The sequence below is a fragment of the Motacilla alba genome, chromosome 22 (genome assembly GCF_015832195.1).
Source record: "Motacilla alba alba isolate MOTALB_02 chromosome 22, Motacilla_alba_V1.0_pri, whole genome shotgun sequence".
Classification (NCBI taxonomy): Eukaryota; Metazoa; Chordata; class Aves; order Passeriformes; family Motacillidae; genus Motacilla; species Motacilla alba.
The window spans coordinates 2,959,093-2,974,058 of record NC_052037.1 but is presented as its reverse complement, the minus strand read 5'-3'; the positions used below and the strand labels follow the sequence as shown (position 1 = coordinate 2,974,058).

General features: G+C 46.0%; 1 protein-coding gene across 2 annotated transcripts in view; it reads left to right on the top strand.

The window, feature by feature from the left end:
- Positions 1–13,707, top strand: part of LRRTM4 (leucine rich repeat transmembrane neuronal 4) — a 142,882-nt gene extending 129,175 nt beyond the window's left edge. The window contains exon 3 of one of the 2 annotated variants that reach the window (XM_038160349.1): positions 12,332–13,707. In XM_038160349.1, the coding sequence (XP_038016277.1) occupies positions 12,332–12,553 (222 nt within the window). In that variant the 3' untranslated portion in view covers positions 12,554–13,707. The remainder of the gene's footprint in view (positions 1–12,331) is intronic. The other variant, XM_038160351.1, reaches the window with a different exon arrangement.
- Positions 13,708–14,966: the final 1,259 nt, after the last annotated feature.

The following is a 14,966-nucleotide window of genomic DNA, read 5'->3' as shown; positions in this document are numbered from 1 at the left end:
AATATATATAATAATATATAATATATATACTATAATATATATACACTAATATATATACACTATAGTGTATACACTATATATATAGTATATATATACTATATACTATATAATAATATATATAGTAATATATATAATATATTACTATATATTAATATATATATATATATACTATAGTATATATGCTATATAGTATATAATCATATCTATACTAATATATAATACATATACTACAGTATATATACCCTATATTATATAATAATATATATATTAGTATCTAAGCGTTTGTATCCCACAATAACACCGGATTCCGATCACCGAGGCAGCTTCCCCGTCTCTCTCCATCCCCGGCAGGGAACGAGACAGATTTGTTTGGTCTCGTGAAACCCCGGAGCTCGCCGGGTGTGAGCAGCGAGCTGGCTCCGCAGCCCAGGTGCTCTGCAGCCCTCTCCTGGCTGCATCCAAGAGCGTTCATCCCGCTGGATGGCACTGAGCTCTGCTTCAGAGGTATTCCCGGAGGAATGCACACACCCCGGGGTGGAAAGGGCAGCTTTGGCTCCTGGCAGGCGCTCCAGGGGCATCCTGACACCTGCAGTGCCAGGGATGCTCTGTCCTGGACAGAACTGTATTAGCTTCTAGAAATGCAAGCTTGGAGAGCTCTAACACCCACAGTTTAACAATCTCTTACTGGTCCATTCCATCTGGGACATTTGCCTGCTATGGGGTCTAGGCAGTGAGGAAAAGAAGAAAATCAATCAGGCACACACATATTTTTTATTATTTTGCATTTATATTTATATTTATATTTATATTTATATTTATATTTATATTTATATTTGATTGCTTGGTTTATGTACATTTATATTTTTATATGTATGTATGTGTGTGTGTGTGTATATATATATGTATATATATGTATATATGTGTGTATGTAAATAGACTGTCCTTGAGGAGACTTTCTACAAAACTGTTGTTTAGTCACAATTAATGACAATCCTGTCACAAGATGATGAGACAGAGACACAATCCAGTATTTGCTTTGGAGGCAATGATTGCTGGGGCTGTTGCATGTCCAGTGCTCTTGTAGCAGAAAGGTAACGAATCCACGTCTGTCCCCCTCCGTGCTCTGGGCCATCTTCCAGTGTCCAGAGGGGCTATCGGGGGGGCTTAGAAACGGGGTAAAATTCTGATTTTCTGCTTTGCCTCTCCATGATGAACACACAACTCGGAGCATCTTCTTCTCTGTATCTTCACCATCTTCCCGTGTATTTTCTCTGCCAGTTCGCTGAGATTCCATAGAATCAGGTTTGGGTTGGAGGGGGCGTTGAATCCCACCCATTCCCACCCCCTGCCATGGGCAGGGACACCTTCCCCGACCCCAGCTTGCTCCAAGCCGTGTCCAACCTGGCCTCAGATACTTCCAGGGATCCATGGGCAGCCCCAGCTTCTGTTGTCTCAGGGTTGATGATTAAACCTTAATTTCTGGTGTTTCAGTGCTCTCCCCTCCTGTTCTACAGCGCCTGCTTTGCCAGTTGGTTTATCTGGGGCTTCTGTTTGGTTTGGGGTTTTTTTTTAATGCCATCCTGACATTCTTTCTGCTTTAAAAGTGTCCCTAAACTGCTGTTGCTTGCTAATAATTCCCATTGTTTCATGTCGTAATTGAATGGATTTGCTCAGTTCTGCAGCAGCAGAGACTGCTAAGCCCAGGATATTCCCCACCATCTTTGTTCCAGCTTTCTCAGGGATTCTGAAATGCCTTTACCAATGATTCCCCTGCACATTGCAACACTTGCCCAGAGGAATGAAAAAGTCATTTGTTTTCTGTAGAGCATTAGCAGAGAATTCTCTCGCTGGGGACTGTCCTTGCCTGCAATGCTGGACGCTCCCACATTCATTTTCTGCTCCCTTGATCTCTGATAACGAAGATTCTGCAGAACGTGACTGAAGCACAAAGCCCTGTTTGTGATTAATGTTTTGAGGGTGTGATTGAGCCCCTGGCCTGCCCCTCCTGCCCTCCCTGTTTGCCATTCCAGGAGTGTTTGGATGCTGCTGTCACCTCCCTGCTTTGCCTGTCAGAGATGAGCAGTGCTAGAACATTCGCTCTGCCACGGTGAAGAGAGGTTTTAGCATCACACGGAGTTGTAGCATTCCTTATCCAAGGATCTCGGGGATTTTTAGGGGCTTGGAGCCCTTGTTTGAGTCTGCAGCATCTCATTTTCACACAGGGCAGTGGGGGTGAGCTACACAGCTGTAACTACCAGGAGTATCTTTGTAGTCGGGCAGCCAGGGAGCCTTGGAGGTGCAGGGAGGTGGCTTTTCCTCGAGCTGCTGGGCTGAGCAGCATCACCCTCAATGGTGAGGAATTCCTCTGCAGGGCTGAGCAGCATCACCCATCCATGGGTGAGGAATTCCTCTGCAGGCTGAGCAGCATCACCCTCAATGGGTGAGGAATTCCTCTGCAGGCTGAGCAACATCACCCTCAGTGGGTGAGGAATTCCTCTGCAGGGCTGACAACATCACCCATCCATGGGTGAGGAATTCCTCTGCAGGGCTGAGCAGCATCACCCTCAATGGGTGAGGAATTCCTCTGGGCTGAGCAGCATCACCCTCAATGGGTGAGGAATTCCTCTGCAGGGCTGACAACATCACCCATCCATGGGTGAGGAATTCCTCTGGGCTGAGCAGCATCACCCATCCATGGGTGAGGAATTTCAAATGATGGCAGAGCAGGACTTTGTTCGCTGGGAGTGCATATTATTTCTATTTTTAATATTGCCATATTAAATGGAATTGGTGCCAATTACAAATGTGCCAATTACAAATGTGGTTCTAAGCCATTTTTTAATCAAAATGGGTTGAGATTCACCTGATTACAGCCAAAACCTTTAGGGTCTGGGATAAACAGGTTACAGTGAAGGAAGATTTCCCATTCCTTTTATCTCTTTCTTCTCACATGGTGTGGTTTGATCACCAGTCATGACGTGTCTTGTTTATACCCTCTCGTATCTTTAGGACAAAATATTGTACAATTTGAGTCGTGTTCCCCCTGCTTTAGGAAACACAGTTTTGTTCTCTTGATGTACAGGATCAATGCACAACTTGAAACAGTATTTAAAAACCTTTGGAGAGGCCATCAATTCCTGGAGAGCTCTTTTGCAGCCCATCAATTCTGGGCAGATCTAATGAAAAGCGGTGTTTGAATATGAGACAGAGACTTATTCCACTCATTCTGCAGCGCCTTCATCTGTCACCGTGGCAGCAACATGATCAGATGTTCCTGTTAAATCCTGGATTTATTTGTGGGGACTAATGCAGGGAGCAGGTTGCCATCATTAGGATCACCACATGGAAGAGCAACTGCACCTTTTCCTTTATTGCCATAATTCTTTTTTTTGAAGAATGTGCCCCAATTCCCCACATGATGCTCTGGCCCCAGATGTGAGGATGCTCCAGGCCCTGGAATACCACAGAAGGTCCAGCTCCATGGAATTTTGGGGCTGAAATGGCAAGAATTCAGCAAGCTGGGAGTGTTGGAGGTCAGGAGAAGGCTCTGGGGGAGTCATTGTGGGATTCTTGGCACCTTCTCTGCTCTTTCTTTGTGGTCCCTTTGCCTGGAGACGCCTTTGGCCTGGCCTGAGAGGTTGAGTTCAAGCTCACTTCGCTCTGCAGCTCTGCCATGAGCGGGGAGCACAAATTCCTGGGGGAAAAATGAGCTTTAAGTGTCTAAATAAAAGCTGAGTTGACTAAAATTTTAGAAAGTCTGTGCATCTGGGCACCCAAAGATATGGAGAGGCTCCCAATGGGATTCCTCTACTTGTGGATAAGGAGCTACTCCAAGGGACTGTGTTTGAGGGACTCCTTGCTGTCCCTAAGCTTTGTTTCACCCCCAGGCTTCCATCCCTATCGACTTCCAGAAGAAACAATCCCAAGAGCACTCAAAGCAATTATTAATGGCTTTCTAATTAGAATATCTGGATAGCTTGTTTATTTGATCAGCCCTCCACGGCAGAAAATCAAAGGTTCCTGCGCATCTCATGCTGAGTTTTTCATCAGTGGGGTTTTTCGTCAGGAGCCAGACACGTCATAAAAAAACAGATCAAGCCATTTAAAAGAAATATTTTGCCCAAGGAACAATAACAAGGCTTAGAAAGCTTTTTCTTCTTTCTGGGAGTTTCCTTTAGGGAAACCTTTTCATTTCCTGATTGAAAGATCAAATCTGCCCATGGAGGGAGCAGTGGGGTGTGGATGATTTTTCTCCTGATCTCTAGAAAAACACACTCAGTTAAAGAGTCCGTGGAGAGGTTCTGCTTTAAAGGGGAAGGCATTTGTGTGATTGGAGGGAAGGATTAGGAATTTATCTGTAGGGAAGGCGAGGAAAGCTTCAAATTCAGTTCACAGTGTCAGTGGAACTGTCAGTGTGATGTTACAGGGCTTTAAAACCTGGAATGCACTCGGCAAGGGTGACCCAATAAATCAGAAAGTTCTCTTTGCTGCACCCAGGCTGGCCTGCAGATGGTTTAAGAGTTAGTGAATGCTTTCATCTCAAATTAGAAATTAATAGCTGTATTTTAATTCCGTTTGTATCAAATTGACCAATTTCATGAAGTATTACATAATCCCATATATTCCTAAATTGCTTATTACCAAGATGTGCAATTTCTTAGCTTAATATGCCTCTAATCACATCCAACACAATGATGTTTGTTTAATTCCTGTAGTTACTAATTATCAGTTGGCTTTTTATGAGCTACAAATAGACCTTTAATAGGCCTGGAGAAGGCACCGGGGGCTGCAGCATCTTTGTCCCGTGTCTCCTGTGTGTTGTTTCTCTACATTTTCCATACCAAGACCTCTCTTCTGTCAGTCCATCCCAATTTTGGGATCCCATTCCCACAGAAATACAAGAATTAACATGATTAGTGACAATTTTGTAGAATTTAGGCTCCAAATTTCCATTGACACCAACGTTGTTCACCGGGACGTGGTCTGAGGCGTGCCAAAACCAAACTTTTATCTCCAGCTTAGATTTTTACAAGGAAAAGGTTTCCATTCCATACGTTGAAGAAGCCCTCCTATGCCCAACCCCATCCTCCTGCAAAATGTTTCAGGCTTGATTCCAAAGACCTTGATTCAACACTCAGACCAGCAGGATCCAAGTCTAAGTGAGTGGAGCTCAGGGTGGGATTTGCAATCACGGAATCATGGAATGGTTTGGGTGGGAAGGGACCTTAAACTCATCTCATTAAAATCCCTTGCCATGGGCAGGGACACCTTCCCCTACCCTAGGGTGCTCCAAGCCCTGTCCAACCTGCACCTCCAACCCTTGCTACCCAAAGCTCTGCTCCCCATTTTGTGCCTAACGGAGGCACCAACCCCAGAGGGATCTGCAGCTCTCAGGAATCCTGCGCTAATTGAGGAGCTTGAAGACCTTCACCTAAAACTGCCAAACTGCCGCCGGCAGATTTCCTGAGCTGCTCAGGTGTCACAGGGAGCAGCTCAGTGACAGCAGAGCTCACAAACCCTCCTCAGAGCCAAGCACGCTGATGCCCGCGCCCTAAATGTTTTAATAAACGAGATTTGGATTTTGTTTTTGTTTTAATCAGTGAGAATCACCTGAGGAAACATGGACTGCAGGACAAAAGGCTTGCTCCAAAAAGCAGCCAGGCACTTTTGTGTTTGTTCCAAGTGGAAGCAGAACACACAGACCTGCTCATATTTCAGCGCTGAGCTCAGCGCCCGCGCTTGTCCTTCGGAATGTGTTTGATGGGAATGTTTGATGGGGCATTTTCCTGAATAGGGATATTTTCCTGCGCTGCCTCCAAAGGGATGTTCCAGGGCTGTTGCCTGTGATTTTTCAGCGGCGTGAAATGCGCTGGAATTGTTTATCCCAGCTCTGTCTGCCTAATGTGCCCAATCAATCTGTCTCTGAGGTGAAGCCGCGTGCTCCGCTAATCACCGCGCTACCACAGAACATCTTGCTTATTTTTATTTTAAATTATGATCGGCTTGGAAATGAACTCTGAATTTGATTTATCAACAGCTCTGATGCTAATTCACCAATGAAGTCATGGTGCTCTGAGACCAAATATTAGCGCTAATGAGAAAACATCGCTTCCACGTTTTGTAACTCCGAGTTTCCACTGCATACGGACAGCTCCTAAAGCTGTGTGTAATTAATTCATGTAATCATTAAGTGGGCAAGCACTTCCACAGGAATCAGTTCACCTGGATTAGAGATTACCAGCAAATGTGATGTTCAACCACCAGGGAATGTTCATGCTGTGGTTTTATTGTTTAAAAAGGGAAATGTGTCCCCTTAGGGCAGGGCTGGTTGTCCCCTGGCAGCCTCCAGCAGGAGGGACAGAGCAGGTGTTGAGTTTTCAAACCAGGGTGTTCCTCCTCTTGGAAAACAGAGGCACCAGAATGGAAGGGTTTGAACTGCAGTGTCTCAGCAGTGCCTGGATAAAGCCAAGGTGTCCAGACTGAGGCAGCTGAGACAGCCTGGGACTCAGAAATGCATCATTTTCCCTGCCAGGATCCGGGGTTTAGGCTCTTTCTGGAGCAGTCATTTGTCTGAGGCTCCTGTGACAGCGTGAGCCTTTGCACCATCTCTTTTCAGGGATAAAACAAACTCCGCTCCAACCAAACTCCTCCCCAGAGGCTGCTGGGCTTGCCAGTCCTTCCATAGATTACATCCCTGTCTCCTGTTGGGAATTCTGGCAGTGAGTCACCCAGACAGCCACGGCCATTCCTGAGTCTCCACAAAGACTTTCCTGCTCTGCAGGATGATGGATGCTGAGGGATCCATCTTCCAAAATGAGCATAAAGAACAAACTTGTCGTATTTCCAACACAATACAGACCTGTTCCCAAAACCTGGGCGGCCAAAGTTTGATTTAACAAACACCAGGGAATTGTTTCAACCTGAGATGGGTGATTTCATCTGGCTGAAGTGAGGCAGAGAGGTCACGCCTGCCTGGTCCCCGAGGAGGTTGCACTGCTGCTGCGAGCACAGAGGGAAATACCCGAGCAGGAGCTGCAGTTGGGCACAGAACTTGGAATTTCCCTCCTGGAATTACTTGGTAGGGAGGTGTCACATCCTAGAGATCATGTTGGGCTGGATTCCAGCTTGTCTGAGGTGTCCTGTTGGGAGGCAGAACAAGGAATTAAGAATGTGTGAGTGTTCAACACAGGAGAGGTGAGAGAGAGAGAGAGAAAAGCACTCTGGAAATGAGGTCACTCAGCATCACTCAGACCCCAGTCCAAATCCTTGAAAGCTCCCCAATTCCAGTGGGAATATGGTGAGGTTACATCCCTACTGCTGTGCTTTCCAAGTTCCAAAACAAGGATTTTTATTGATGTTTGGCTAAAAATCTAAGTTTTGATGGCTGCACCTGCAAAAACCAGAAGTCCAGGCTGAGTTCTAAACTCTGACTATTTTTAATAGATCTTTCTTATGTTATAATCACAGCTAATTAAATCCCAGACATTTTCAACCTAAGTAAAACTGATAGAATTCAGTGCTGTGTCAAAGAAACATAAAATACAAAGAATCCAGATTGCAGTGTGGGTACCTGCTTTGCATGTTTGGATGCCAGAGGGTTGAGCTGAACACCAGTGGTGGCTGTCAGAGGACGAGTGGGCCGGGCATGTGGGAAAACACCTTTTCACATGGGCCAGAATTTCCCAGAATTTTGAGTAACACCTTTTCATGCAGGCCAGAATTTCCCAGAATTTCAGGTAACACCTCTCAACATAGGCCAGAATTTTCCTGAATTTTGGGTAACACCTTTTCATGCAGGCCAGAATTTCCCAGAATTTCAGGGAACACCTTTCAACACAGGCCAGAATTTCCCCGAATTTTGGGTAACACCTTTTTCGCACGGGCCAGAATCAACCTGAATTTTGGGTAACACTTTTTCATGCAGGCCAGAATTTGCCTGAATTTTGGGTAACACCTTTCAACATAGGCCAGAATTTCCCCGAATTTTGGGTGACACCTTTTTCATGCAGGCCAGAATTTCCCAGAATTTTGGGAAACACCTTTTTCGTGCAGGCCAGAATCAACCTGAATTTTGGGTAACACCTTTCAACATAGGCCAGAATTTCCCCGAATTTTGGGTGACACCTTTTCAATGCAGGCCAGAATCAACCTGAATTTTGGGTAACACTTTTTCAGGTAGGCCAGAATTTCCCAGAATTTTGGGTAACACCTTTTCATACAGGCCAGATTTTCCCTGAATTTTTGGTAGCTCCAGCTATTCCAGCTGGTTTTGAGGGGAGCACTTGTGCTGTAGTGAAACTGCTGAGCTGGGAACCTCTCCAGTGTCTCTTGGACTTCAACAAGGAGGATTTGCATTCCTTAAACTCCCACCGCTAAATCTTTTGTCTTCCTCCTGTAGCTGGGGATTTATGTAAATTGTGCTGGTAACAGGAGCTCTGTTTGAAGTGTGTGGCTGCTTGGATGCAACATTTATTACATTTAGAGTGGAGATCTGTGGGGTGTGGGCTTGAGAAGTCAATACTGGGAAACTAATCCCGGCCTAGAGCCCAAAACCCACTGAAAACTTCCAGTTCTCACAGGGGAACAACTCCAGGCTTCGCTGAATTAACTGTTTCCAGTTTTGGATAGAATAATGAAATCATCATGGAAGGGTTTGGGTGGGAAGGGGACCTTAAATCCCATCCAGTGCCACCCCTGCCATGGCAGGGACACCTTCCACTGTCCCAGGGTGCTCCAAACCTGTCCTTGGAGCCACCTGGGACAGTGGGAGGTGTCCCTGCCACGGCATGGGTGGCACTGGATGGGATTTAAGGTCCTTTTCAACCCAAACCATTCCAGGATTCCATGTTAAATCCCCTCAGGGATGGAGACTCCACCACCAGCCCATTCCAGTGCTTGAGGGCACGATCCCAGGGCTGAATTTATTTGTCTGGATATTTTAAAATTTATTTGACTGGAATATGTTCTGATTTTTATTTTTTTTGTCTCTTGGAGGCCAAAGCAGCTGAAAAGGCCCAGCTTAGGTCACAGCTGGGTTGTTTCAGCCTCTGTACAAACAGTCCTCACCTCAAAGAGCTCCAGACTCCAAGGACAAGCAGGGGCAGGACTGGAGCTTCTCATTTTACAGCTCATAAAATGACTTGTGCAAGGTTACATCTGAGTGTCTCAGGTATTAGTTCCATAGCAGGAGTGAAAAAAAAGAAGAAATTACCTCAGAACCTAGAAGAAAAACACTTCTAAAATTAATTCCCTGCAACTTAGATGATATTGAATGTGTTTTGTTGATCTCTGAATCTGTAAAAATAGAATAGTAACAGCTTTGTGTAGAGTGAACAGCATCCCCAGTGTTTTCCATCATTTTCCTCGATGAGTGCTGGCACAATTGTCCCCACAACTGCAGCAGTTTCCACAGCCAAGGCTGTGTCCTGGAAAAGCTTTCTGGGGGCTCAGGTGTCACCTAGAGTCACCTCAGTGTAAATAAAAACTGAGCCCTTGTGTCTTCCTGCAAGAGCAGAGCTGTTTTCCAGGGAAAGACAGGACTCCTTGTGGGACAATCCTGGCATCCTCCCTTTGACCAGGAAGGTTTGGGTTGCCCTTGTGGTGTTTTCTTGGTTCTAGAGACTTCCCAAGGGCTGTCAGGGGTAGAAGGGGCTGGTGGCATCTCTGCCTCCAGTCTTCACTGGAGAACAAAGCTTCTCACATTAATTTGACACAATTATTTCTTTAATTTCCCTAGTGAAATCCAAGCCCCAAACAAGGGAGAGGAAGAGCAGCCCAAGGGCCAGGCCTGAGAACCCTTTGCTGGGCCTCATTATCCTAAAAATGCTCTACAAATTGACCTGCAACATCCTGATTTTAGTTAACCTGAAAATTAACCTGCTGCATCTCTTTTGTTTTATTTTTTTTACACTGACAAAGAATATCTGCCCTCCCTCCACCCAGCGACCCTTACTGCAGTGATTTGTATGTGCACACACCCTGGAAGTGAAAGTTAGCAAGAAATTCTACAGTAAACTTTTCCCCAAACTAGTTTACGTGTTCCAAGAATTGTTTAGCACAGCTCCTCCTCGGGTCTGCCTTTTTGGAGCGTGTGGATTCCCTGGTTGTGGTTTTAGTCCTTTTTCATCATCACCTCCAGTTTTTGGGCCTTGGGTTCACACTGCCTTCAGAGGGTGGGTGCTGATGGTTGGCAGATGCGTGCAGGTGTGCTCATCCTGTGTGCATTGGGTGTTAATCCCATCCCAGCAGGAATTTTAACACAAGTGCACTGATATCAGCTATTCCACTGCTCTGCCTAAGCTAAATTAACAACAGGAATTAAAACTATATCTTTGCAACAAAGTTACTCAAACACCACAAATATAAAATCCATTTTCATATTTGCAAAAAGCCAGTATTACAATATGTGTCTGTAACACTCTGGCTCCTGTTTGGAGCTTGCAGCCAGGCCTCAGGTGCTTAATGGGCTGTGTGTTATTGCTGCCGAGCCAGGACCTCCATCCCTCAGCTCTCCGGAACACAAACAGTCCTTGGCTTTTATGGAATCATAAAATGCTGCCTTAAAGCTGACGCCAACTCAGCCCTGACAGGGACTGGCACAGATATTGCTCTATCCAGGGGAGATCCATGTTCTTGTGAATCCACAAGTGAGCACAGTTGTCCCATTGAATTCCGCCCAGCAGCTTGTCCTCTGTGTCCCTGCCACTCAGCTGCCGTGTCAAATCATATCTGCTGCTGAATTCCAGCTCTTGGAAGGATTTTGGGATCTCTCCAGCGTTCTGCAGGGGATCCACATCAAGAGGAACTCTGACCCTGCAAAATTTCCCAATTAGCTTTAATGCCTTTGCTTTTTCTATGCTTTTTTTTTTTTTGGGGGGGATGAAGTGCACCGAGCAATGAAAATTTGGGAGAAATTAGCTCTGTGGTCTTCACTTAAAGTTCAGCCTGGAAAATCAAAAGGCATTTGTTCCAAGATTGGATTATGTGTAGGATATCTCCAGCTATAATGAGCTCAGGTTTGCTGGCAGCGTTAGAATCAACTCTCGCCTCTCTCTCTCCTGCCACATGTGTTTTTCTCCCTCAGAGCATATTTCTTTCGACTTGATCAGCTCATCTCTTGCAGATGATAAAATTATCTGCAAAGATTTGTATCTGATGTTGTGCCATAAATCATATTTAGTCGTAGGATTAACATTTGCAAGCGTAGAATATTTATGGAAGGGGGGAAAAAAAAAAAGAAGAAAAAAAGCAGGTGGGGGGCTGGCAGTTTCTGAGGATTTACATAAGGAAGAGTTGGGATTCAGGATGGATCTGGCAGGGTTTGGAAATACATTTGTACAAGGTGTGGATGTGCTCAGCTCTGGTGAGCAGCAGTGGAGCTGCTTTGACAGTGTTTATCTTGGGGAGGTTGGAAGATAAAGAACGCGGGGAACCGTGACCTTGGGTGAGCAGCTTTGTCCTGGAAGCAATAAACAGATGTTCCAGCTGTGCTGGCACCACCCCTGCTGCCAGCTGCCTCTGCCTTTGACACTCCCAGGCTGGTCTGGGCGCTCTGGAAGCACTCAGCACCTTTCCAGGCGCTGGAAAAAGGGGATGGTTTTGGAAGCTGCTGGGTTTACAAACGCCCTGGTTTGTTTTTCAGAGCTGGGTCATCCAAAAGAGTCCAAACTGAGCAGTTTGAACATCTGCCACAATCTGGGGAAAGGGAGGGAGGGAGGGAGGGCAGCTCCCTCTGCTCTGGCTCCAGCACTGCCAGGCAGGAGATCCAGGAGTGGGGACACAGATCATGGAATCCTGGAACTGTTTGGGGCGGGAGGGACCTTAAAATCATCCCATTCCACCCCCTGCCATGGGCAGGTACACCTCCCACTGTCCCAGGCTGCTCCAACCCAGCCATGGGCACTTCCAGGGATCCAGGGGCAGCCACAGCTCCTCTGGGAATTCCATCCCAGCCCCTCCCCACCCTCCCAGGGAGGAATTCCTTCCCAATATCCCATCTAACTGTGCCCTGTGGCAGTGTAAAACCACTGTCCATATAAAAAGTCCCTCTCCCTCCTTTTTATCAGCCCCTTGAGGCACTGGAAGGGGCTCCAAGATCCCCCTGGAGCATTTCCTCCTCCAGGCTGAGCACCCGCAGCTCTCCCAGCCTGGCAGTGCTGCCCCAGAGGGAGCTGAATGTGCTGCAGGGAGCTGGGAGCTCTCAGGGCTTTCTCCTGTGGGCTGATCCCGGGGGGAGATCGAGGCCGCATTGGGATTTCTGGTGCTGCTGCATGAACACGAGGCTCAGCCTGCTGCTGACAGCCGCTGTTCTTTGCTCCCGTTTCTGGTGCAGGTCCCTCACCACATGAAGACTTTACCCTACTACAGCTACGACCAGCCCGTGATCGGCTACTGCCAGGCCCACAAGCCCCTCCACGTCAACAAGGGCTACGAGACGGTGTCGCGGGAGCCGGCGGACACCTCCAACCTGGACCTGGGCCGGGACCACAGCTTCATCGCCACCATCGCGCGCTCCGCCGCCCCCGCCATCTACATCGAGAGAATACCCAACTAACGGGGGCCACCACCTGCGGGGACAGCTCTGGGAGGGACCTTTGGTCTGGCAGGAGACCAGGCCAGGCGCCCCAACGCCACCGTTCCAGCGGCAAACGCTCCGAGGGCAGGGGACGGCGGCGGCCTCCGAACGCCGGGAACGCGCGCGGAGAACTTCAGGATTTTCTTTGCTTTAAACTTTCAAACAGATTCCTCGGTGTAAATATTAAAGAGAGAGATTGTCGAGTTCTTATTAAAAAAGAACCGCAGCAGCAGCAGCAGCAGCAGCAGCAGCGACAACAACAAATAGATTTCACTCTAGCTACATAAAGGGATGGATTAAGAGTTTTGTTTGTATATTTGATTTTTCTACATTGCACGGTTCCAGGGAAGGAGAACCACAGGTAAAAATAAATGGGGTGGGGAGGGCGAGGCTCTGGGGAGGGTCAGCCATGTTCCCTTATTAAGTGTTTATTACAAAGATCCGTTGACTATTTTTGTTCTTTTTAAACCAACAAAAGATAGCTCTATATTTTCTTTTTTCCTTTCGGGGGTTGGTTTTTCGGTTGGGTTTTTTTTTTTTTTGGGGGGTTGTTTTTTAAGTGGTTGAGCATTAATATTTCAACCTTCAGACATGGGCATTAAAGCTTATGTTGAACCAAAAGGACCTTGGCAATTGATGCAGCAGAAACAAAGAAACTCGGGTGCATGTACATTTCAGACACAGGCTGTACACTATGGAGGGGGCTTTTGATTTTTTTATCTTCATTGTGCTTCATTGTTGACACTCTAATTCCTTTTCGGGCTCTAAAAAAAAAGGGAAAATACTGCAACGGAGTCACAACTCAGATTTCCAGGCCAGTGGTGCTTGTTAAGCAAAATTCGTGGACGTTTGGGAACCAAAATGGAAGTGAAGTGCTTGAAATGGATGAGAAGGAAAATCTTTTAAAGAGCATTTAGTGTAACTCACTGGCTGACACAATTTCTAAAACACAGCAGAATGTGTAACGTTGTTTTTTGGTTTGGGTTTTGGTTTTGGTTTTTTATTAATTATTATGATCAGTTAGTTTTTGTGTAGTTTTTATCAATAAAATGACAACAACAAACAAACAAAAAAAAAAAAAAGAAGTGGTGGAAAAAAAAATAAACATATTATTTTGTGGTTGGGACACCACAGCCACGCTACTGTTTGAATGATTTCTCTGGGTGCGTGACACGGGGATCCCCTGGAGAAAGGGGACAATGCTGGGTCCTGTTCCTGCCCTCTTGGAAGGAAATCAGGGAATTGTTCTGAATTTAAAAAAACCTGAGTCCGGAGAAGCTCAGTTTATTTGGTTTCTCTAAAAAAAGAGGTGGTTTGGGGGCTGGGGGAGGGGAAGAGGGGAAAACAACCTCTTTTTTAAACTAAAAATTGGGCTTTTAATCAGAAGGGAGGTTTTTCATCTGCAAACCTGAGCTGGAGCTAAACCAGCTCAGATTAGAACACGAGGGATGAGTTTTTATCTGGAGGGGGAATAACACATTGACAAAGTTTAGGACAGAATGAATTTGGTGATTATTGCAGGTATTTATTTGGGTGTGCTATGCAAAATCTTGGCCACAAGGCTTAATGAATTCCTGCAAGTGCTGAGTGCTGTCTCATAGACACAATATTCTATTGTCTCCTGCGTTTCTCACCTGGAAAACTGATTTATTTTTCCCTGGAAGGCAAGGAAGGATGGGGATGGATGTGCTGGGCTAGGCAGGGAAACGTGGACACACAGAGTGAAGCTGAAGCACGGAAGGTAATGCATTTAGAATTAAGTGCTGGGCAGAAAAGGAAAAGAAAATGGAGTGAAAATCCAGGTGAGGAGTTTCCAGATCAGATCTCCTGAGATCTGTCAGCCTTGGCAGTGCCATGGATGGAGGGGAGAACTGCTCCAGGCATGAGTTTAAAACACTGACCCATGCAGCTGAAAATGAAAGAGCTCCCACCCATTCCTGTCAGTTCCAGGTCAGCAGGAGGATGCATTCCAATAAATATCCAGAGGGGAACAGCATTCCCGTGCTCCTGAAGGATGAGAATGGAAATATTTTTATTTTAAGGATCGTTAATGGCAATTGAATAATCCTGGTGTCATTTTTGAGAGGATCCTTCTGCGTCTGCCAGGACTGGGGAAGGAAACATCACCCAGAAATATTTCTTGTCTTGGTGGGTTTTTTTCCTTAGCCCCACCACCTGCTGGGCATGTGGATATTGGAGAATATATTGTTTATTTTTTAATTTCATTTATAATCGTCTTGAATGCAGCTTCCCCCTGTGCTCTGGGAAAAGCTACTGAAAGAGAAGGTAAAATTAAACAAACTCCCCCTTCTTTATTTCCTTATTTCAAAATAACCCAATTTTAGCATTGTTTTGGAGGATGTTTGGAACTGACATTAGATTACATATTTTC